Consider the following 23578-nt stretch of genomic DNA (forward strand, 5'->3'; position numbering starts at 1 on the left):
CATTTTCCTTGATTGTTGTGCCGATGTTCTCTATGGAATCTTCTGCACCTGAGATTCTCTCTTCCATCTCTTGTATTCTGTTGCTGATGCTCGTATCTATGGTTCCAGATTTTTTTCCTAGGGTTTCTATCTCCAGTGTTGCCTCATTTTGGGTTTTCTTTATTGTGTCTACTTCTCTTTTTAGGTCTAGTATGGTTTTGTTCATTTCCATCATCTGTTTGGATGTGTTTTCCTGTTTTTCTGTAAGGACTTCTACCTGTTTGATTATGTTATCCTGTTTTTCTTTAAGGATTTGTAACTCTTTAGCAGTGTTCTCCTGCAATTCTTTAAGGGGTTTTTGTGCTTCCTCTTTATTGTCTTCTGCCTGTTTAGCAGTGTTCTCCTGTAGTTCTTTAAGTGTGTTATTAAAGTCCTTCTTGAAGTCCTCTACCATCATCAGGAGATATGCTTTTAAATCCGTGTCTAGCTTTTCCGGTGTGTTGGGGTGCCCTGGACTGGGCGAAGTGGGGGTGCTGGGTTCTGATGATGGTGAGTGGTCTTGGTTTCTGTTAGTAAGGTTATTATGTTTACCTTTTGCCATCTGGTAATCTCTGGGGTTAGTTGTTATCGTTGTCACTGTTTAAAGATTGGAGCAGAAGCTGTGTTCCACTCACCAGCAGTCTCTAAATCCTGCGGCGGGTGTCGTGGGTAGCTGACGGTACCCCGGTGCTGGTCCAGCCGGAAGAGGCCTGTGGTCCTACTCAGGCCGGTTTTCTGCTTCCCTAACTAATGCAGTCTCTGGTCCTGCTTGCAATTGGATTGGAGCAGAAGCTGTGTTCCACTCTCCAGAAGGCTTAAGATCCTGTGGCGGGTGTTGTGGGTAGCTGGCGAGTGTCAGCCGACCCTGCGCCCCAGCTGCCCCGGTGTTTTTCTGACCGGAAGAGGGTTGTGGCCCTATGTAGGCTGGATTTCTCTCTCCCCAACCAGAGCAGTCTCAGGTCCCGCGTGATTGGACTGGAGCAGAAGCTGTGTTCCACTCACCAGCAGTCCCAAAATCCTGCGGCGGGGGTCGTGGGTAGCTGGCGGGTGTCAGGCAACCCTGCGCTCCTGCTACCCCGGCGCTGATCCGGCCGGATGAGGCCTGTGGCCCTACTCAGGCCGGTTTCTGCTTCCCTAACTAATGCAGTCTCAGGTCCCGTGCAATTGGATTGGAGCAGAAGCTGTGTTCCACTCTCCAGAAGTCTTAAGATCCTGTGGCGGGTGTTGTGGGTAGCTGGCGAGTGTCCCAATTTAAGTTTTATAGAGAGGACAAGGTTATGAACGTACTGTGGAGAGAAAAGCTAGCATACCTGCGGGGCCTTGATGTCCTCACATGAGTATGTCTGCATCGCTCTTTGTTGAGCACAGCTGCCTTCTGTTTGGTCAGTTTCTTTCTGGTTTCCACCATCTTCGATAGGGCTTATACTCTGGGATGTTTCCACAATAATTGTTCCCAAATTTTGAAAGGTTTGTGTTTCAGCATCACTGCTTAAAAAACAAAACAAAATACAAGAATCAAAAAAAAAAAAAAAAAAAAAAAAAAGAAAGGATAAAATGAACCCCAGCAAGACAGACTTACATATGCACTTCTCCAAACATGGTGATCACTATTGTTTGGTTCTCACTATTAAACTTCATTTAAACTTACACATTTCAAGAATTTCATCAGGAAACTTGATCCCTAGCATAATATCCCCACCAGCCCCTTTTGGAAGTGTCCCTGCAGAACATCAGTTCAGGAAGCCCATGGTGCCTGACTGCCAGTCTCCAAGCCAGGGCACACAAGTTTTTTTTTTTTCTTTTTTTACAATAAGTTCCCCCAAGAAGGTATAAAATTTTTATCTGTTGGGCTTTTTACCATGGTCTATAGTTTTATTCCTTATGACTGAAATAATATACCCGCTATGAGCCAGGAACTTTTGTCTACAAAAGGGTTAAAGTAGTAAATAATAAAATAGGGGCAAACAATCTGAAATCCATGCCTTCATATACCTTGTGTCATAGTAGCAGTCTGGACAATAAGGATATCCAGATAAGGATGAGTAAAATACACAGTACATGAGCAGTGATGTGCTTGAGAGAAAAACAAAGGAAGCAATGAAGAGATTAAACATTTGAAGATCATTCACTGGCCACCAGAGACATGCAAATTCAAACTACACTGAGATGCCATCTCACTCCGGACAGAATGGGAGTCATCACAAGAACAAACAACAACAAAACCAACCTGGCAAGGCCATCAGTGAAAGAGAGAGAAGTCTCATGTAACGCCTGAGGAAATGAAAACTAGTCCAACCACGGTCGAAATCAGCATACAAGTTCCAAACTAAAACTAGGTCTCCCATATGACTCGGCTGGACCATTTGTGGGTACTTACCAAACAGACTGCAAGTCACTATGCCAAAGAGACGCTTGCACAATAACACGGCAGTGCTCCTCATAAAAGCTAAGTTATGAAACCAAATTGAATGCCCATCAACTCAGGGATGGATGAAGATGATGTAAAGACAGAACAGAATTCTTTTCCAACATCAAAGATGAAGTCATGTTGTTTGAAAGAAAATGGCTACAACTGGAGACACCCACTAAGTGATCAGTCAGTCTCCATCAGACAAATCTCATGTTCCTCTTATTCACAGATAAGATTTTCCACAGGTACCTTGAAAGTGTATCTGGTGTTGATAGCTGATTTGGTAGTTTGACCAAGAGTGGCCCCCACAGGTTCATTTATTTGCATGCTTATTCATCTCAGAGTGAAACTCTTGAACAGGATTACAGAGATTAGGCAGTGTGGCCTCATTAGAAGAAATGTGTCACTGGGAAGGGGGGGGGGCTTTGTGGTTTCCAGCTTAGTCTCTGTGCCTGCTGCCTGAGGGTGAGGATACACAGCTCGAAGCTACTTCTTCACTGTGCCATGCCTGTAACAGATTTTGTTGTTATTTGTTTTCGTAATGCCCCCATTCTGCCTGAAGTGAGATGGCATCTCAGTGTAGTTTTACTTGCCTGCCCCCCTCTATGAACCATGCCTGCCTGCGTGCTGACATACACCCTGCCATGATAATAATGGACTAAGTCTCTGAAACTGTAAGCGAGTCCCCAACTAAGTGCTTTCTTTAATAAGAGTTCCCTTGGTCATGGTGTCTTCTCACAGCAACAGAACAGTGACTAAGGCAATGGAAGTGAAAAGTTTAGGGAAACACAGAGAGAAAAGAAGAGAAGGGATGGACTATGTTCAAAGCATATCAGAGACTTGTGTGAAAATGTATATTCACAATTAAAATGATTTGAAAAAAAAAACAAGCTTTGAGGTTGAAGAGGACATAACAATAACTTTTCCAAGTAGATACATTTAAACTATTTTACATAGATACATACTCTTTGATACATCTTTAGGGGAAAAAAAAACAACGCATGGCTTGTCCCAATTTTCCTATTCTAAATGATTTTGAGATGCTTCACTGCCTTGGTCTCTCTTGAACATGCTCTAGCTTATGCTAACCTAGCAACAAAATGAGAATTCAAATTCACATCCTAAGAACTCTACATTAAGTGTTACTTAGAAGGACTTCTTAAGGCTAAACTTCTATAATTCTCTTTGGCACGTCCATTCTAAAATAGACTCATAGAGTATTTCTACATATTGACTATTAAATATCTATTTCTTCTAGAGTAGCTAAACAACAGACATTTTGTACTCAAAGTAAACTGTTCTGTAGTCTTATTATATATACAACAGTATCTCCCTAGTCTGCTGAGATCTTTGGAAATCATGATTCTACACTGTAAAGTTTTTTTCCACCTCTCATATTCTGAAGTGTGTCTATTTTCTGCTTTTGAGGGCCATTTTAATGACAAAGCTGATAAGGACGCCCTGTTAAGGTTCAGATACATTGTGTTTAAGGGTGACATAAGATGTGGGCTGGGTAACAGGTCAGTGGTAGAACAGTTAGCATGAGGAAGGCTCTGTGCTCAGTCCTCAGTGTAGGCCCAGGTTAGAGAAAAAGGCATAGGTCAGACCGATAAAAATTTATTTTCAAGAACTAGGCAGACTTTCAGAAATAAGTGGTGGTGGTGGTTTGAATATGCTTAGCTCAGGGAGTAGCACTTGTTTGGGGTGAGGCCTTGGAGTAGGAGTGTCACTGTGGGTGTGGGCTTTAAGACTCTCATCCTAGCTGCCTGGAAGTGAGTCTTCTCCTAGAGGCCCGAAGATGAAGACATAGAACTTTCAGCTCTTGCTGTACCATACCTACCTGGATGCTGCCATGATCCTACTTTGATGATAATGGACTGAACCTCTGAACCTGTAAGCCAGCCCTATTAAATGTTGTCCTTAAAAGAGTTGCCTTGGAGCCGGGTGTGGTGGTGCATGCCTTTAGTCCCAGCACTTGGGAGGCAGAGGCAGGCGGATTTCTGAGTTCAAGGCCAGCCTGGTCTACAGAGTGAGTTCCAGGACAGCCAGGGCTACACAGAGAAACCCTGTCTCGAAAAACCAAAGAGTTGCCTTGGTCCTGGTATTTGTTCACAGCAGTAAAACCCTAACTAAGACAGTGTGGGTATGCATACACACACACACTTGTGTCTTTGGGTTAATGTGTATTTGGGTTTGTGTGTAGTATGTACACTCACATTCATGCAGGTGTACATGCATACATGTGTGCATGCCAGTAGGGGCCTGAAGTTTACATCCTATGTTTCCTTCAATTGCTCTTAACCTTTTAAGAGACAAGTTCTCTCACTGATCTCTGAGCTCACCAATTAAATAAACTCTGTGACCAGTGAGCTCTAGGATCCACCTGCCGCCACATCAAACCTCTCCCCAGTTAATGAGTTATAGCTGTGTGCCAAAAACAAACAAACAGACAGACAAACAAAACCACATTCTTTTTGTGAGTGTTACTGATCTGGACTTGTATAGAAGGCTTCCTGCCTGAGCCATCTCACCAGCCCCAATTCTTCTTTTAAAACACATTTATAAATCATTATTTTTTTTACTGTCCTGATAAGATAGTTAGGCTTCATTTAAACCATTACTTCTGTTGTTTTTTTTTCAAAGTCAGAATAGCAACTTATCAAATTTATACATTCTTTCCATATACTGAAAGTCAGCTTCAGAACTGTAGACTCAATACAATTACTTATTCTGTTATTTTATTAATATTGCTATTTGTATTTGGATAGAAACGATTGAAAACATTTCTTTGAGATAGCGATGGAGCAGTGTTTCATTTTCCTCATTTTCTTCCATCTATCATTTTCAAAGTCTTATTTCTTGTTTACGATGTTTCATGCAGGCAGGATACACTCACTGACGTGAAAGCTCTACACTAGATGCCTTCAGAAAGCACCTATTCTGGCCAGGAAAGAGCAGCTGATAACCACAATGCACTAAAGGTTATGCAGTGTGCTGCGAGGTAATCAGAGCTGTTGGAAGACCACACTGAGCAGAGGATGAGCAGAGTCCAGAGTCCAAGACACAAAGTGAGAGAGGACAAGGCTGCGATTTGGAACACACTGGTCTCTGGGGCAGTCTTAGAGAAGGGGCTCAGGTAAATGGATGGAAATACATTCCACACAGAAGGTAGGGTATGCCTATAGAGCTGAGACACCTGAGATGTAGACATCCCTGCTCAGGAGGAAGAACTGGCAGTTCAGTGTGGCCAAATAGCCTGGTTAGGAAACTGGACAAATGGTGAGATACATACCCATGTTGGAACAACACAAGCGGTGGGGATGGTCTGTGGTTTTAGAAGAAATCCATGATGAATTCCCAATTGATAGGATATTGGTAATGAAGACTGCATTCAAGGATGAGTCCAAGTTTTCCTTTGGTGTAAGTGAAGGAATTGCCATTATTTAGGAAGGGATTTCATATGAGGAACCTCAGGAGTATGGATTAGGAAATCAGACCCAAATTATTATGTTAAACTGAGTGTTCGCTTAATTAATCTTAAATTCATGAATGATAAATACTATGTTTATTAAAAATTTGGGATGGCTGCAATAACAAAATTAAGATGTAAGGATTATGTTAACATATACTATGAAATAAATACAACATATACTATAAATATAATCACAAAATAATATCATTTTTAAGTGAGATATCCAAGGGTTTGGCTTCTTAAAAACCAGATGGGAAGGACAGGGATGGGAAAATAGTAAATGCCACTGTTATTGAATGTCCCTGGTGGTGCTGCGGTGGAGTATCAACCATAGTGCTACAGCTGACTTTCACTAAAGAGACTGTGGCTGTGTCAGGGATTACCACATACAAAGTATAGTATGGCAAAGTACAGAAATTAACTCCATCAAGAGACACCAACAGGTCAAAGGAAGCAAGGATTCAAAGTTGCCTTTTGTGCTTCCCAATGGGAACATGATATTGAAAAGAAATGTTCTAGAAAATTATGAGGTATAATAAAATGGAAATAAAGAATAAAGAATGCTTTGAGATTCTGCTGCCAAGGGTAACAAGATTAGCTAGACTTAAGAGTAGTGACAGGCACAATGTTCTGATTTCCAGACATGGTTCTAATCCCACCTCAGTTGGGTTACCTGATGTGGTTAATGCTGTGTCCCTCTGCTGACTGCATAGCTCAGTGCACACAGTCCTAGTCACCGCTTCCACAAACAGAAGTGGGAATCCGAAAGGGAAATTTATTCCACCTGAGTAATAGGATCCTTGTTTTCTTGGTTTTTTGTTTTATTTCAGTTTAGCCCCTGTGGGAGGAAAAAGTATCTATAACCTGCACATCGGTGGATACCAGCTCTTTCTCAAATTCCTCTAATGTCAGCTTGAATAAAGGTTGTTCCATACTAAACAACCTAAAATGACAGTGCATAGGATTTTATTTATAGCTTAACTAAATGTTGTGCTCAGGGTTACTTGGAAGCATCAGTCTGTTCATTATGTGTTTAGTGTGTTTACATGTAGTTTAGTTATGTGAAGTCCTTAAAGAGTAAGTGGGCATTTGATTGGAGTACTTAGCAAGTATCTTCATGTTAAGATTTACTGATTGTCCACCTAGTTGATGGATTTCAAAATTTATGTTTTAGCACAAAGTCCCTTTTTTCATATAAAATATTTTCAGAAATCCATAGTGCAAAGCAGCAATGATCTAGAGCAGTGGTTCTTAACCTGTGGGTCCCGACCCCCGGGAGAGTCAAATGACCCTTTCATAGCATTGCCTAAGACCATAGGAAAACACAGGCATTTGTATTATGATTCATAACTGTAGCAGAATTACAGTTGTGAAGTAGAAACTAAAATAGTTTTAGGGTTGGGGGTCACCACAGCATAAAGATCTGTAAAAAAGGGTTGCACTGTTAGGAAGGTTGAGACCACTGGTCTAGGGAGTAGATCTGATCAGTTAGTTACCTCTGTAGTAGACACTAAGCATCAGTTAATAATGAGTATAATTTGACAAAGATCCGCCTCTTTTATATCCTTTCATTTGTTACTCCTAGGACTAACATATCTCTTTGGTGCTTATCTATTATGCTAAATTTTCTGTGTAGTATGTGTTAAGTAATTATTTTTCATATCCTGCTTAAAGTTCAGGACTCTATAGCCTCATAACTAGGTCTTCATTGCATAGAAAAATTCCTGCCATATAGTAAGTGCTCAATAAAAGCGGATGCAGTTCATTTGAAATCATAATGATTAAAATTCAAGGATTATAATTCCTTCTTTAAAGAATTATATATTTATGTATATAAGGACACTGTAGCTGTGGTCAGACACACCACAAGAGGGCATTGGATCCCATTACAGATGGTTTGTGAGCCACCATGTGGTGGCTGGGAATTGATCTCAGGACCTATGGATGAGTAGTCAGTGCTCCTAACAGCTGAACCATCTCTCCAGCCTTGTTGTAGCATTGTTGGGACAGGAATGACTAATAACAGCCTGGGGAGGGAAGCATTTGTTTCCGGTTATAGTCCATTATCAGGGATGCTGGGGCTGAGACTCATGGAAGGGGTGTGGACCCGAACACCATGAGGAATCCTCATTACTTGCTCACAGTCAGGTACTTTTCTTACATAGTCAAGACCACCTGCCCAGAGATCATAGGACCACAGTGGAATGAGGCCACTTATAACAATTAGAAATGAAGAGAATGCCTCACAGACATGTCCACAAGTTACACTGATGAAGGCACTTCCTTAACTGTGGTCCCCACTCCCACCTATTTCAAGCTAACAACCAACATGAGCCATCCCAACCCTCAAACTACTAAGCTCAGGGTAATAATAATAGAAGGCAAGTCTCCAGTGAGTTATGTGGCTAAGTCTCCAGTGAGTTATGTGGCTAAGTCTCCAGTGAGTTATGTGGCTAGATGGTTATAGAGGACAACTATAAGATTGATTTTCAAAACTATGCCCTGCTAGCAATTAAACAAAAAGAAATGTTAGTTAAAGACATTTCCCATACTCAATGTCTTCTCACTACTGCCTAAAACAAAGCCTAAAACAGACTATCCACTGCTCTGAATAGTCTGTTTCTACTGTACAATATGGTAAGACTAAAACGTTCCCTGATACAGTTTATTATCAAATATCCTTTGGCAGAAAATGTGTCTTCTCCTCTGTGGAATGTTATATAAGCTATCATTGATATATAAGTCCAAGGATGATAGCACTTACAGAAGTTCAGAGGAAAAGTGCATGCACAAACCTGCTTCCTATAACCAGGTAACCAACTTGATGCCACTTGCGATGGGAGAGTCCACTGTTATCACCCAGAGGCTAAAGGGCTGGTAGCGCCTCTGGAGAACCTTGTCACACTGAGCACTTGGAATTGCCTTCTATTCAATACTAAATGGTGCCAGGAGTCAGATGAGTTGTTAGTGAGAAGTCAGTTGTCTTGGACTCATGCAAGGCTTCAGCATGTACTGTCACAACTAGCTAGTTTGTTTATTACGCAAAGCAGAGATGCCTGGAGAACATGCAACATCCACATAATGGGCCACCCTGCTCTCGGTGTCTGCCTAGCTCACTCCATGGAAACACTCCTTCACCATTCTTCCATTTTTTTCCCCTTCAAAGTTCCAGTTATATAAGGATTTCGTGTGATTTCCTCTCCTAGGATTTAATCTCAAACTTCACTGCTTTCTTTTGGAGGCAGTGATGGATTGTTATAATGTGTATTAGTTATGGTTTTCCAGAAGCTATAAGTTGAATGTTTACAAGTATACATTTTCAGGACTTAGATCAGGTTATTACGGAGGTCAGGAAGTTCAAAATCTGCAGTGCAGGCCAGTAGAGTGGAGATCCAGGAGTGCCGGCAGGGTGACTACAGTCCACAAATGGCAGGCATATGCTGCGTTTGAGGAACTAATGATCCAGTTCCAGTCTGAAGACCTGCAGGCAGCATTCCAGGAGAGCTGATGGAACAGTTGAAAGCTAAAGAAGTCACTGGAGAATTAATTCCTCCTTGCTTAGTCTTTATTCTTAATTTTGATGAGGAATTTGCATGGATTAAAAAAAACCTGAACACTTGGGAGGAGGAGGCAGGGGGATCAGGATTTTGAAGCCAGCCTGTGATGCACAAGACCTGTCTCAAAAGATATTTAAAAAAAAAAAAAACCTGCTAGTCTTCCAAGCTTTACCAACTGCTTTAATGGCAGCTGCTTGCTAACTGAAAGAACAAGGCACTAAGCTTGTAGGAAGTGACTCTCTTCATGAGGCTCAGGAACTCCATGCCTACCTTTGTATTCCTCTCAGTATATAATCCAAGTGGTTCTGAGCACGTTCCATCATGGAAAATAGTTACCTGTGCTCATTCATTTAAAATTGAACCTCATCTAAGCTCATACATAAGATTAGCTCTCTCTTACAGACATGTTGAGAGAGGCACAGTTTAAAAAAAGGCAGGGTGGGAGGAAGCTGACAGAAATCCTTCAGCATGAACAGCTACCACACAGAAAACTTTTACTACAGTTAAGAGAACCTGAGAAAAGACCATAGTGCCTTGAAAAGATACACTTACCGTGTGTCAGTTATTTTTTTCTGTTGCTGTGAAGAAACACTAATACCAAGGCAACTTATGAAAGAAAGCATATAACTGGGGACTTGCTTACAATTTTTATAGTTTCAGAGGGTGAGTCTACAGTATCATGGGGGCCAACATGGTGACAGGCAGGCAGAAGGCAGTATGGTGCTAGAACAGTCACTAGGAATTTATATGTTGAGAAAAGAGAGAGAGAGAGAGACAGAGAGAGAGAGACAGAGACAGAGACAGAGAGAAGAGAGAGAGACAGAGAGACAGAGACACAGAGACACACACATTATATATACATATATATAATGTGCATATATATATGTATATTAATAGAAAAAGAAAGAAAGAAAGAAAGAGAGAGAGAGAGGGAGGGAGGGAGGGAGGGAGGGAGGGAGGGAGGAAGGAAGGAAGGAAGGAAGGAAGGAAGGAAGGAAGGAAGGAAGGAAGGGAGAGAGAGAGAGAGAGAGAGAGAGAGAGAGAGAGAGAGAGAAAGAAAGAAAGAAAGAAAGAAAGAAAGAAAGAAAGAAAGAAAGAAAGAAAGAAAGAAAGAAAGAAAGAGAGAGAAATGCAGTGGAATATGGGCAGTGAGTGAGCTGGGACCAGCACAGCTCTGTGACCAGCTGCTGAGACATCTCTCAGGGCTGTGTTCTCACTAGAGGGTCACCAAACAATAAGACACTTGTCCTCAAGCTACTTGTGTCACAGTGGCTTATCACAGCAGCGAGAGCCAGGACAAACATACTCTCATAAACTGTGAAGTAAGGTGCCAGGAGATAGGTATATAATACTATTGTTTATCATATATATATGATATTCCACTGCCGAGATAAAGCACCAGGACAAAGAGCAATGTGGGAAGGAAGGGATTGATTTCACCTTACAGTTATCAGGTCACACTCGAAAGACGTCAGGGCAGGAACCTGACTCAGGAAGTCTGTCTGTCTGAATGTCTGTCCCTCTGACACATATAATAGGAATATGAGGAGCATTTAAGAGGTTTACAGACAGGGAGAATGGGAGATGAGGAGAATGGGAGGCGCTGGAGTAATTCTGTTTACTGGCCTGCTCCCCATAGTTTGCTCAACCTGCTTTCTTACACATGCCCAGGAGTGGCACTGCCCACAGTAAGTGGGGCCCTCCCACATTGATCATTAATCTACATAATGTCCTACAGACTTGCCTACAAGCCATCTGACAGAAACCTTTCTTCAACTGAGCTTCTTCTTCCCAGGTAACTCTAGCCTGTGTCAAGTCAACAGAAGACTAATACTACCCTATAGAAAACGAAAAGATATAGAATCTTAAGACACCTGTGACATTCCTCCACATGGTTCTAATGTGAGAATTCTTGGCAGCGAAATGATTTCTGAAACTATTCTGCTAAGCAGGAAGTTTAACAGCATCACTGTGCAAAAATGAGTTATAATACTGAGCAACTTAGATGATATTCTTATATTTAAAAATATAGTGATATTTCTTTAAAACATATGGCTTTATGAATGTGCATTGATATGATGAAATTGAAATTGAATATATTACCCAACTTTTATGTATTTATCAATACATATAGACTCAGACATAAATAAGCTATACCAATATTTTATGAAAAGTGCAGGGGCTTTATATTGTTGAAGTACAGATTGCTGTTGCCACTAGATTTTTCTTATAGATATAGATAAATGTTTAGTGGGTTTTCAGTTGGGTACAATTTTGTTTACTTCTGTTGCTTCTGAGACCAGGGAAGGAGGAACTTAAAAAAAAAAGATAAAAAGAAAGAGACAATATAGATGTAGTCCTCTGGCCTTGCTTTCATAAACTGTTCTTGTAAAAAGTAAAGTGTGTGTGTGTGTGTGTGTGCGTGTGTGTGTGTGAGTGTGTAGTGTACATATCCACACATGTCATAAGGCATGTGTTTGATCAGTTCATAGGATTTGGTTCTCTCCTACCACAATTGCAATAATGCCATCAGGCTTGGCAGCAGCATTGTTACCCAGAAGCCATCCCACTTTCCCCATGAGCATGCCACTTTAGTTTATTTATCAGTCTAAAAGCTAGGACATTCATTTTGTAATCATTTAAAACATTTCTGAAACCTACCAGCACATTGGAACCAGGTAACAATATTCAAATATAACTGATACTTCTAGTCAATCTCAAAAATTGTAGAAACATTGGTTTGGAGTATGTTTAAGGCGGGGAATTTTTTATAGAACCTCCCTATGATTATAATGCACAAAGAGTTGCTCAGGCTCAGAGAACCATCCTATGACATTGGCCATTCAGAATATTTTAATATAAAGAGCACTGGAACACCTGAGGAACAGCCTCAGAAACAAGGTCTCTGTCATTTCTGACCTTCCTGTCTATTACTCTTTATTTTCCCTTAAAGAAAAATGGTGTAAAACCAAGCAATGTCAGGGCTGGAGGGATGGCTCATCGGTCGAGAGCACTGACTGCTCTTCCAGAGGTCCTGAGTTCAATTCTCAGCAACCACATGGTGGCTCACAACCATCTGTAATGGGATCTGATGCCCTCTTCTGGTGTGTCCGAAGAGAGCAATGGTAGATATATATATATGTGTGTGTGTGTGTGTGTGTGTGTGTGTGTGTGTGTGTGTGTGTGTGTAAAACAACATAACAACAACTAATGACAAAAACTAGACCACTTGCGGTGGTTTGAATGAGAAATGCCCCTCATAGTACTGGGTGGGTGGCACTGTTAGGTGAGGTTTAAGTGGTGCAGCATTTAAGTTATGACACAAGGACTGGACTGTGAGAATTCAAACCTCACACTACTTGCAATCCACTTGCCCTACTTTGCTTTGTACTTGAAATTCATGATTAGTTCCCTGTTCCTGCTGCCATGCCTGCTATAGCTAACATTCTGTCCCACCACTATCAACTCTAACTCTCTGGACACTGTTTTTCAGCACCTTTGCAAAAGTCTACCAGTGGCAAAACTCAAGGAGCCACTGAAGACTGCTCAGGGTAGAGTAAGCTCTGAGACTTCCACCAAAGCTCCTCAGTCCGGCGGCAATGTCTGTTCTCTTTGATGCCTTTGTTCCCTTTCACACCCAAAACAAACCTTCTTCTGTAAGCTGTTTTGATCATGGTGTTAATAATATCAATAGAAAAGTAAGTAATTAATACATCCACTTTCCTCCAAACTGAAGTGTGTAACATATACTTGTTCTCAACATTGTCTTTCTGTGAAATAATAGCTCCTTGTCTACTCACTGCTCAGTGAGAGAAGACCCTCAGTCCACAAAGAGCCTACGCTGCCCAGGAAGGAGTGCCATGCAGAGGCTTGAGACACTCTGAAGAGAATGATGCTACTGAATCTCTGCATCCCAGTCCTTTGCTCTTATTCTGGACATGATACATTTATCCTTTTCTTTTTCTAAATAACTGCCCACTCTTCATGAACACTAAGCATAAAAAAAATGGACACTTTTCTCTAATCTTTTAGGCTTTCATTTGTCTTCCATGGTCACACAAAACCTTGGATAATGAAGACCAAGTTTACCTCCGCTATGTCTTTATTACAGGTATGTCAGCCATGCTTCATCTGAGGGCCAGCAAAGGCATCACACCAATAGGAGTATCATTACGTTTTAAGCTCATTTTCCATTTCTATGCTGTGGCTAAGAAAAATATCCCTAGTCATCCCACATCTAAAATAGAGCACTGCAGAAGAGCTTAAACAAATGAACAAACAAACGAATCTGAAGACTGGAGAAAATAAATATAAATATACAGTATTATGAAACAGGCCAGATATTTAAAACCATGGCAAAGTGGACAACTCATTAACAACTCTACCAATGCACTTCTTTATTACAGAGGTGTAAACAGAGGCACCGTGTCATTCCTTTGCCTCTATACTTCCAGTGTACAGTCAGGTGTAAGAACAAATGATGTGCAGACTTCTAGTATTATCCTCTTTATATTCAATGGGGGCTAAACAACTTAAGAATATGAATCTACATCTCTTAAGAAATCTTTAACTTCGATCCACATAAAGTTTGTACAATGACTTTGCATAATACACACATGAAATAATTAGTGAAGATGGTTCTTAATTTAAAGGGTGTTAAACAGCTTGTAGACATCTGGTAACAAGCTGAAATGGGTCATTCAAAATTTATCTAACTAAATTAAGGGGGGAAAATGTTTCTCCTCCCAGGTTGGCATGTCACAAGATAACTAAACCGACTTAGTAGGCTTGCCTGGGAATCCTTAGCTGTCAGTGGTGAATATGCAAAGGGCCAGCAAATTAAATCAACCTGCCAAACTGTCAATTTCAAGCCTCATGACTGCATGAAAAGAGCATCACTGGAAGAAATCAAGCATTGCCTTCTTTTGGGTTCCTGGCACCTATTCAAATACTCATGCAGTTGTGGCTAATTTTGCATGCAAATTTCAGTCAATAAGCTCAGAACAAGACCTCCCAAGATATTTCAAAGGCTCTGACAGTATTTTTTCTGAATACCAAATCGACAGTAGTTGAAATTCAATCTCCATTTGCCAGTGCTTTACAGATGCACACTGTCCCCACCACAGAGCTAAGTTAATGAGAGCCTTACCTGCCTTCACTCACATCCTCCCAGCCGTCCTTGCTGAGGTTCTCCACGTGGCTCATAACCTTGATGGAGTGATTGAGAACTGTGTGGTGGCGACCCACTGAGCACTTTCTCTTGGCAGCCTTAAATTTCACCTTGGTAGTGGCTGTCTTGCAGTCACAGCGCCGGGCTCTCACATCTGTGGTGGCCATCTCAGATTTAGCTTTGTCTGTTGGGCAGTGTGCTCTCTCCTCTGGACATACCACCTCTTCGTCTTTGCCTCTCAAAGCCTTAGCTTCTGTCACTTGTCTCCTCAGGATAGTGACTTCAGTCTCCAGAGCAGTGATTTTTGTTTGAAGCTCACTTTTGTCATGTTCTACATCTTTGCTCACCCTCAGTAGCTGCTCTAGCTCCTTTTCTCTCGCCTCCGAGTCTTCTTGATAGTGTTTTAAGTGGGATTTAAGGAAATCATTCTCTTTCTTTAATCTCTTATTCTCTTCTTTTAATTTTCTTGAGTTTTTCTCAAAAGATTTTAGTCGATTTTCCAACTCAATGACCTAAGAAAGAAAATTTAATTACTCCTTTAAAATTTAAAACCATAATCTACATAATTTTTAATTATCATTTCTAACTGATGAAAGTTCCATTTAGCACAAGGACACAATGAATCTCAGGCACTTACTTTCTAAATAATTCTAAGGATACATTCAGAAATGCAATAATGCATCTGCTGAATGAAGGACAGATGGTAAGGGAAGTTAAAATCCTACACAAAGTGATCAGAGCTGAGGATGTCAACGAGCTGCAGGGTTCTGTAAGACTGTAGGTACTTTGGATATACATTCTAACTGGGAAAGGCAATATTTCCAGAGAAAAGCTGTTTATAGAATAGGTTAAAATAGGCTCATAGAGAAACTATTAGTAAAGAACATTTCTTTAACACTTGACAAACATGGTAAGGTGTGGTGACAAAATAAATGACCTGCAACGGTTTTAGTTCTAAATTAGAAAAGTACCATGCTAATTCTCAATGCAATTCTTATTTTATACAATAAAATATTTCTGCAAAAATCATGTTCAATAATCTAAAATTACAAGAATTTGAAAGTTGATTATAAATGAAACATTTCTATTTATTTCAATAAATATTTCTTCTGTTGTAGGACGCAGTGATAGTCAAAGACCTCCAGGCTCTATATATCAATCGCCACTGGAAAGACACTCAGGCACACCTTAAAGTAATATGTGACATGATGTAAATGCTGCAAGCGAACAACAGGGACAGAATATTACAAGCCTCTTATAGGATACTTGGAATTAGAATTTGAAAAATAACATTAGACTATTTTCAAACGAGTTTTATAAGTAAAACTGAAACAGAAACACAAAAACTACTTTTGCAAAGAAGCACTGATCCTTTATTTGAGCCCACATGTATGTCTTTGTTATGCACATGTTATGTATGATGGCTCAAGAAACAGAGATGAGCTGTTATTTGCAACCTTAGCTACTGAACCATATAGAATTCCACAAAGAGTGAAAGGGTCAGAGAACTCTAAACCTCCAAACGAGGATAGTTATCAATGAGGCCAAAAGGCTGTTTTCACAAGGAGTGACAGATTAACAATTTAATACTTTATTGGACCACCGTGATAACAGCTCTAAGCTGAAATAACAAGGTGCAGAATCATACCTTGACTAAGATTGATCAATTCACACCTCTATTTTAAACTGAACCTAAAGTTCATCTCAGTACAAATGGACTACAGGTGTAAGCTGTCACTGAAGTCCTTTATTCATCCCTTTTTACAATGTGTCTTTGGGGCTAGAAAGAAAGCTTAGTCAATAAAGCGCTAACCTAGAGCAAGAGGATCTGAGTTTGGTCCCCAAAACATACATACATCTCTCTCTCTCTCTCTCTCTCTCTCTCTCTCTCTCTCTCTCTCTCTCTCTCTCTCCCCCCTCTTCTTCTTCTTCTTCTTCTTCTTCCTCTCTCTCTCTCTCTCTCTCCCCTTTCTCCCTCTTTCTCTCTTCCTCTCCCTCTCTCTCCATCTCTTTCTCCCTCTCTCTCTATCTCTCTCATATTCCAGGATATTCTAGAGCCATGGAGGCAGAGACGGGTGGATTCTTGCATCCCTGCATCTCACTGAGCAGTCACCATAGCATAATTGATGGGTAAGTGAATACAAAACCAGTAAAAGATCCTATCAAGAGGAGGAGGAGGAGGAGGAAGAAGAAGAAGGAGGAGGAGGAGGAGAGGAGGAGGAGGAGGAGGAGGAGAAAGAAGAAGAAGAAGAAGAAGAAGAAGAAGAAGAAGAAGAAGAAGAAGAAGAAGAAGAAGAAGAAGAAGAAGAATCACGATTAAGATAGAGCTAGATACAGATAGAAGGAGAAGGAGAGAAAGGATTGTGCTTGAGGTGGTTTCAGGCCTCCACAACATATATATGCACACATCCCTCCACACACATAAATCCAAGAAAGAAATTCAGATGAATCTTATGTTGGTGGCTCTTGAAACCTGGCTACTCAGAACAGGAAGGCCAGCTTGTGCTATAGAATGACTTCAAACCCAGCCTGTGCAACTTAAAAGGCCTGTATGAATATGTTTGTCTCTATGTCTCTGAATCTGTCTCTGTCTCTATAGGCAAATAGGTTTGTAGTAGATAACTTGCCTAGCATGCATGAGACCCTAAATTCAATGCTTAATACCATATGAATATAATATCTATTAATTAAAATAATAAATTTAACTGTAAGTTTAAAAAAGATGACTGACACAACTGGATAAAGTTATTGTTTAAAAGTAAAAAAAATTAACATGCTAATTTGATTTAAATTCAATGAAAATAAATGCTAATTTTTTATAGGCCTTAAATGCATTTCTGGGCACATAATGTTATTTGTCTATACAAATAAAATTATTTAAAACAGAAATATTATTTTAAAAAGAAAAATACTATTATAAAACAAATCTGACACATTAATATAAACTATAGAATACCCTACTTGACAGAACATAGATGACTTCAAGATGAATGACTGGCAGCACGTTTCGTTCTCTATCCTATGTTAACCGGGTATGTGCTGTTCAGTAGCACTGAGGGGACATCCTTTGCTACAGGACAAGCCTAAGGAAGTACAAAGTTGCTGTAGCTCATGAGAAACTCCCACAAGTCTATCCATCAGTATGGAAAATCGAGGTAGATAAACTGAAATTGTTGATATGTATGACCATGTTGAGTTTTGTTTATGAGCAGATGATTTAGTAAAACTCAAAAGTAATCCAGAGTAGCCAGATAATAATCAAAGAATAAGTTATTTAGAGATGAACCTTTAATAATAGAACCAATAACTGTTCATAAACTTGAAACCACTCATTGAACCTGATAATATATTTTGTAAAACAAAACTAAGATAAAGTCTATAATTCGAAAACAGCATTTACTATCAATGAGAGTAATGCTGTACTGTAACTATAGGTTGACATGAATTGTCCTATTAAAATACAGAAAACTATACTAAATCATAAGCTAAATTTTATTGACAATAAGTCACACATATTTTCAAGTTTAAATTATAAAGATATTAGCATTCTACCATGGCAGAGCTATAAATAAAAAACAATCCATGCCTGTTGCAGAAGAGCAGATCTCCTGACCCGTTTTAAGTTAAACTGCTCACTTATAACTAATAAGCACATATATTCCCAATTTTGTTAACTTCTCTTCTTCTCATTTTCTCCACTCCATCTATAAAAATATTTTTAATCTATGTCCACAGATGCACAAGTGTTTATACATTTATTTTACTAACATTGATTTTTTTACCCAATTTTGGCAAGCCGATGATTTTGAATTATGAATTTAAATTAAGAATTCACACAAGGTTTAAGTTCATGAGCTCTCGTTTTAAAATACAATTCTTTATGGTAAAATTCAGATTTAACTTGCTCGGCTCAATATCTTAAAGATTAGACTACCTTCTGTAATGTCTGTTCCGAGATTGCTTTCTCATTCTTCTCCGGAGTACTCTTCTTGACCTCAGCATCCTCATGCTGTCTAAAGAGTTGTTCTGGAAGCAAATAAATAATATATTATGCTACATCATATGTTGCTGAAACACTGCACTGTCGGTTTAAGGGGAAAGGTTTGCTGGTTTTTCAGTTTTGAATAATCTAGTCTATTTTTTCTTGTCAAGTGTTTGACTAGAGCTAAATTGTGACCTTTCTCAAGAGTTTGTTTTGTCACATAATTACATGTCTTTGTGGTGTCCCTTTCTTTTTCCCTGCAGTGCTAAGACTTTCAAAGGTACCATAGATCTGTGGGTTAACAATGCTAGGCTTTCATTCCTGTGCTCATTCTTTGTAGATTGTTCTGCCTTTACCTTGAAAGCAGAATCCACTGCCTTTGTATCTACAGCGCTACTAGTTTTGTTCTGCTGATCCTGTTCCCTGCCAGGCAGATCAGAGTGATCTCTGAACAAAGCAAGCAGTCACAGAATTAGAGACTGAAACCCTCACAGTGCAGGAGCCTTTCCTTCCAGGGAAAGGCTCCTGCACTGGCAGGTTAAACCATAAAACCCTCAATTCTAGAGGAGCTGTGGCTCCCTAAGAAGCAAGCCCACATTCCAGGGTGAAATTGCTTGACAAATCACTCCTGCAGGGGCTGGTAACTAACTGCCACAGCCTTTACAGAACAGTAAAATCTGCACGGAATTTACAAAGTTAAGGGAAACACTGTCATACATTTTTCATTAATATTGAAATTCACTCAAATTTATAGCTGTCTTCTTTACAGATAAGTTACAGTGATGAAGTTACCATTCTTTACTGAGCTCCTGAATTATTTTAAAGTATAATGTTCTTAAAGAACAAAACACGAACAGAGAAGAACTCCTAACGGTAAGAGGGTATACATCTGTTAGCTTACTTTTGCTTTAAAGTAAGCCAGACTGCTGCAGGTCAATGTGAGACTTTGATTTTTCAACAAAGAAAGAGAAAACAATATTATTCTCTGTGGAGGAGAAATCCTCCTGGTAAAAACAGTGACTAACAAGTTTGTTAGAGTGAATTAGGCATTTCTTTTGTCTTTGAAACATGACATACTCAATTAAAACTTCTGTGCTCATGAAATAAATAGAACACTATCCTAAGGATAATAAAAGCTAGAATAGGTAGAATTTGCCTCTTGGGGAATACATACCTTTACCTTGATAATAATCTATCAGCTCCCAAGCATCCTTTTCTAGTCCCCTAACACCGTGCTGCTGAATTCATTTACAGCACTCTTCAGCAATGTAGAAATAAGATGCAAATATAATTCATCTGTTCTAGTCAATTAAATATCTCCTATAGTTCTGAGATATTTATCCTTAAAAATAACATAATAATACTATATTCACATAACATACAGTACTAACAACATCTGTATATGTTTAATAAGCAATAAAGGATGAGTTTTAAAAGAATTTCCTTGCTGTGTATTTGGTCCTAGGTATGTGCAAGGCATCTGGGCAGAATGGGTGAGTATGCTCACCTGTGAATGTTGCCAAGGTAGATTTGCTTTCATTTATAGCTTTTATAAAAATATGGAGGCAGTTAGACTCAAATGTGGAGTGAAACAAGGAACCACTCTAAGACACGTCAGCTCAAGCACCTCAGGATGTAGGGACTGAGGCGAGGGGCCCTCACTAAGACAATGAGATTTCTCATTCTACAAGACATCTATTTTTAATCATATGGTTTAAACACTACAAATTTTATTAGCATTAAAATTCATCCTGATTGTGTTCTTTCTTGCTCAGGAATTTCATCTCCTTTTCTGTTTTTAACTACTTTTTGTTTGTTAATATCTTGTTAAAACTTGTTTTGTTTTATTGCTTGCTTCCTTTTCTTTTAATCTTGGTTTAGCAAGAAGATAAAGGTAATCTCTCTCTCTCTCTCTCTCTCTCTCTCTCTCTCTAAGTGCACTGAAATAAACAGAAAATAGATCTGTAAGAAAAAAACAAATACCACATAATCTATGAAAATTGCAGAAGGGCCACATGGTCCAAACTTCAGTATCCTCAGCACAAGAAAAAGGGAGATGGAACAGGAAATTGTAGAATTTTATTAGGGGTAGATATGACTTTTAGGGAAACTGAGTGTGTCTGAAGGTCAGACAGTGCCTAGGGACACAGGTGATGCACAGAAACTGAAGAAACAGGGAAGGTTGTCTTTCCATATCCTCAAGTCATCAGAAGAACAGATGTTGTCTTTAAAGAGAACTGTCAAATACCTTTAAGCTGGTTTTTCTATGAGATATTCCTTCATTAAAGAGATTGTAGAGAGAAAGACCAAGTCAGATAAGGTAATTCACACAGCACCATGAGCCTGGTGGCAATGTGCAGAGGAAGGTCAGGAATATCTAGGTTCAAATTGCTCAGCAGAGCTGCAGGAGGAGTGCTCAGCACTCAGGCTGGGGAAGAAGCCAGTGAGGTCTAGGTCACCCTGGGCTACACAGAAAGATCGGCTCCTGTCAGTGCCAATGGGGGGCTAGTGTTTCCAAGCCCTAGTTCACTGAACTATTCCCTAAATTATTCTGCTTTTTACTGTTTTTAATTAATGTTTTACTGTTAATTATTCTTATTATTCTATGTCCTAATTTTAATTATAGTAATACATTATCTAAAAACACTTATAATTTTTCTGACTTTTTTCTTTTAAGCATTAAAACAAAAACATTTATGAAAGAGCTTAGTCATTGTTGATAAATTATGAACATTAAGTTTAGCACTTTAAAAAAAAGTTTAGCACTTTTACTTTGATTTCAACTATCTTTATCTGAAATATTTAATAGCAAAATACAATAACTGGTAAACATCCCAAAATGAGTGTTTATTATTATTTTATAAGACTAGTTTGCTGTTAATTCATATTAAATATAAAATTATTTAGCATTTAATAGGTGGAATTTATAGTAAGTGAGAAAATGCAAAAGTGTTAATCCAAATGAAACAAATAAGTTTATCCTTGAATTGTAAGCACCAATTTTTACAGTATGTTAAGCATATCAATGGCTAATATCATTAAAACTTACTTTATTTTTTCTATTCTTTATACTTCTATAAAAGTGATAGCTATGTTTTTCTGATTTTTTCTTGAACTGTGAATCACTTTAAAAACAAACAAAAATGCTCAAAGAATATAATTTAGCAGAAAATAACCTATTGCATTTTGTGTATCTATTTTAGTAATGGAACACATATTTTCCTGTGATTTAAAATCCTTATATATTAATTCAGTATGATAATTTTTAGCATGCATTGCATTTTCTTATTTTAGTTTCTTTGTGCCTGACTGAATCCACCTTCAGTTCAGTAAAGTTGTATATGAGAGTTTGTTTTGCCAGTTTTCTTTTATTTTTAACATTTATTTATTTATTTATTAGATATTTTCCTTATTTACATTTCAAATGTTATCCCCTTTCCTGGTTTCTCCTCCAAAAACCCCCTATCCTCTCCACCCTTCCCCTGATCCCCAACCCACCCACTCCTGCTTCCTGGTTCTGGCAGTCCCCTGTACTGGGGCATAAAATCCTCACAGGAACAAGGGCCTCTCCTCTCATTGATGACTGACTAGGCCATCCTCTGCTGCATATGCAGTTAGAGCTTTTGAAGTGCCACAAATACTTTTTTTCAAGTCTGGTTTTTTATTAAATGGTTTCCCCGTTATTTGCTATTGCTATTTTTAAATATATTCCTTAATTCTACCACATTATTCTTTGTTTTTTCTTTTTATTTAACAGATAATAGATTTTTCTCCTATACAACACCCCCCCAATACAATACAGTTTCCCTCCATCCACTACTCCTCCCCTCCCTCACTTGTTCTCCTCCCCAGATTCACCCCACTCCATTTCTGCTTTAGAAAAGAGAAGGTCTTCAAGAGACAGCAGCCAATCAGGACAAAACAAGATATAATAAGATTCCACAAAAGCAGAACTTGTGGGAGTGTCCAAACAATTGTTCTGATTTTTAAAATGTTTTCTTCTACGTATGTACTGTATATTCAACACAGTTCCTCATAAACTCCTTTCTCTCTCTCTTGTTATCATTGCTTCCTGCTTCTGTTAGTCCCCTTTGACCCACTCAAACAGTTTTACTTTTATATACATGTCACACACAGAGATAGACAGATAGATGGATAGATAGATAGATAGATAGATAAGACTAAAAATTCATATATACATATGTAAAGCTATGTATATATGAGCCACAAGTGAATAAAAACATGATATTTATCTAAGACTGACCTAATTTACATCTACTGTCCAGTTTCTTCCATGTTCCTGCAAACAACATAACTTCATTTTTAAGGCTGAAAAAAATCCATTGTATGTATATAGCACATTTGTCCACCCACGTCCTCTGGCGTTAGGCTCTTAGGATGCTTCCCTAACTTCGCTCCTCTGCACGGTGCTGCAGTGAGCACTGATGTGTAACAAAGCATCTCTCCAGGACAGGACATTCACATGGAACTGTGAGGTCACAAGTTCTCCTTCTCTCTTCACCGGAGTCTTTCTCATTGCTGGGATATTCATCTACTCATGGATTTTGTTTTCAGAAGGATACAGTTAGTTTGAACAATAAATCAATAAGCTCTTCAGGATCCCAATTGTTAAGGAGGAAGTGGGAATATGATTCAGTAAGAAGAAACAGAAAAGATCCTGACAGGAGAAGACAAAATGAAAACAAGAACCATGTTTAGAAGCTAGGGAAGGATTGAGGACTTATTTTGATGGAAAATAAAAGAAAAAATTAAAAATGTTAAAATATTGGTTTGGAAAATCACTAACAATATTAATATTAATATTTAAGCCTGAGTCAATAGTGAGGACTGAGAAAAAGCCAGAGGAGGAGTCCATTAATAATCACTAGGTATGGTGACACCAGCTGGGTGGCAGAAGTCAGAGAGCTCACTTCTTCCACAGAGATACTCAAGTTGCACAGTAAATACA

General features: G+C 39.1%; 1 protein-coding gene across 3 annotated transcripts in view; it reads right to left on the bottom strand.

The window, feature by feature from the left end:
* Positions 1-23578, bottom strand: part of Cntln (centlein) — a 243179-nt gene that overhangs the window by 68030 nt on the left and 151571 nt on the right. For 2 of the 3 annotated variants that reach the window (XM_085839196.1, XM_085839198.1), the window contains 3 exons: positions 18562-18653; positions 14607-15139; positions 1329-1506 (listed from right to left, as the gene is read on the bottom strand). In XM_085839196.1, the coding sequence (XP_085695322.1) occupies positions 1329-1506; positions 14607-15139; positions 18562-18653 (803 nt within the window). The remainder of the gene's footprint in view (positions 1-1328; positions 1507-14606; positions 15140-18561; positions 18654-23578) is intronic. The other variant, XM_085839197.1, reaches the window with a different exon arrangement.

Source organism: Mus caroli, unplaced genomic scaffold, assembly GCF_978045245.1.
Source record: "Mus caroli unplaced genomic scaffold, Mus_caroli_1 scaffold_6, whole genome shotgun sequence".
NCBI lineage: Eukaryota > Metazoa > Chordata > Mammalia > Rodentia > Muridae > Mus > Mus caroli.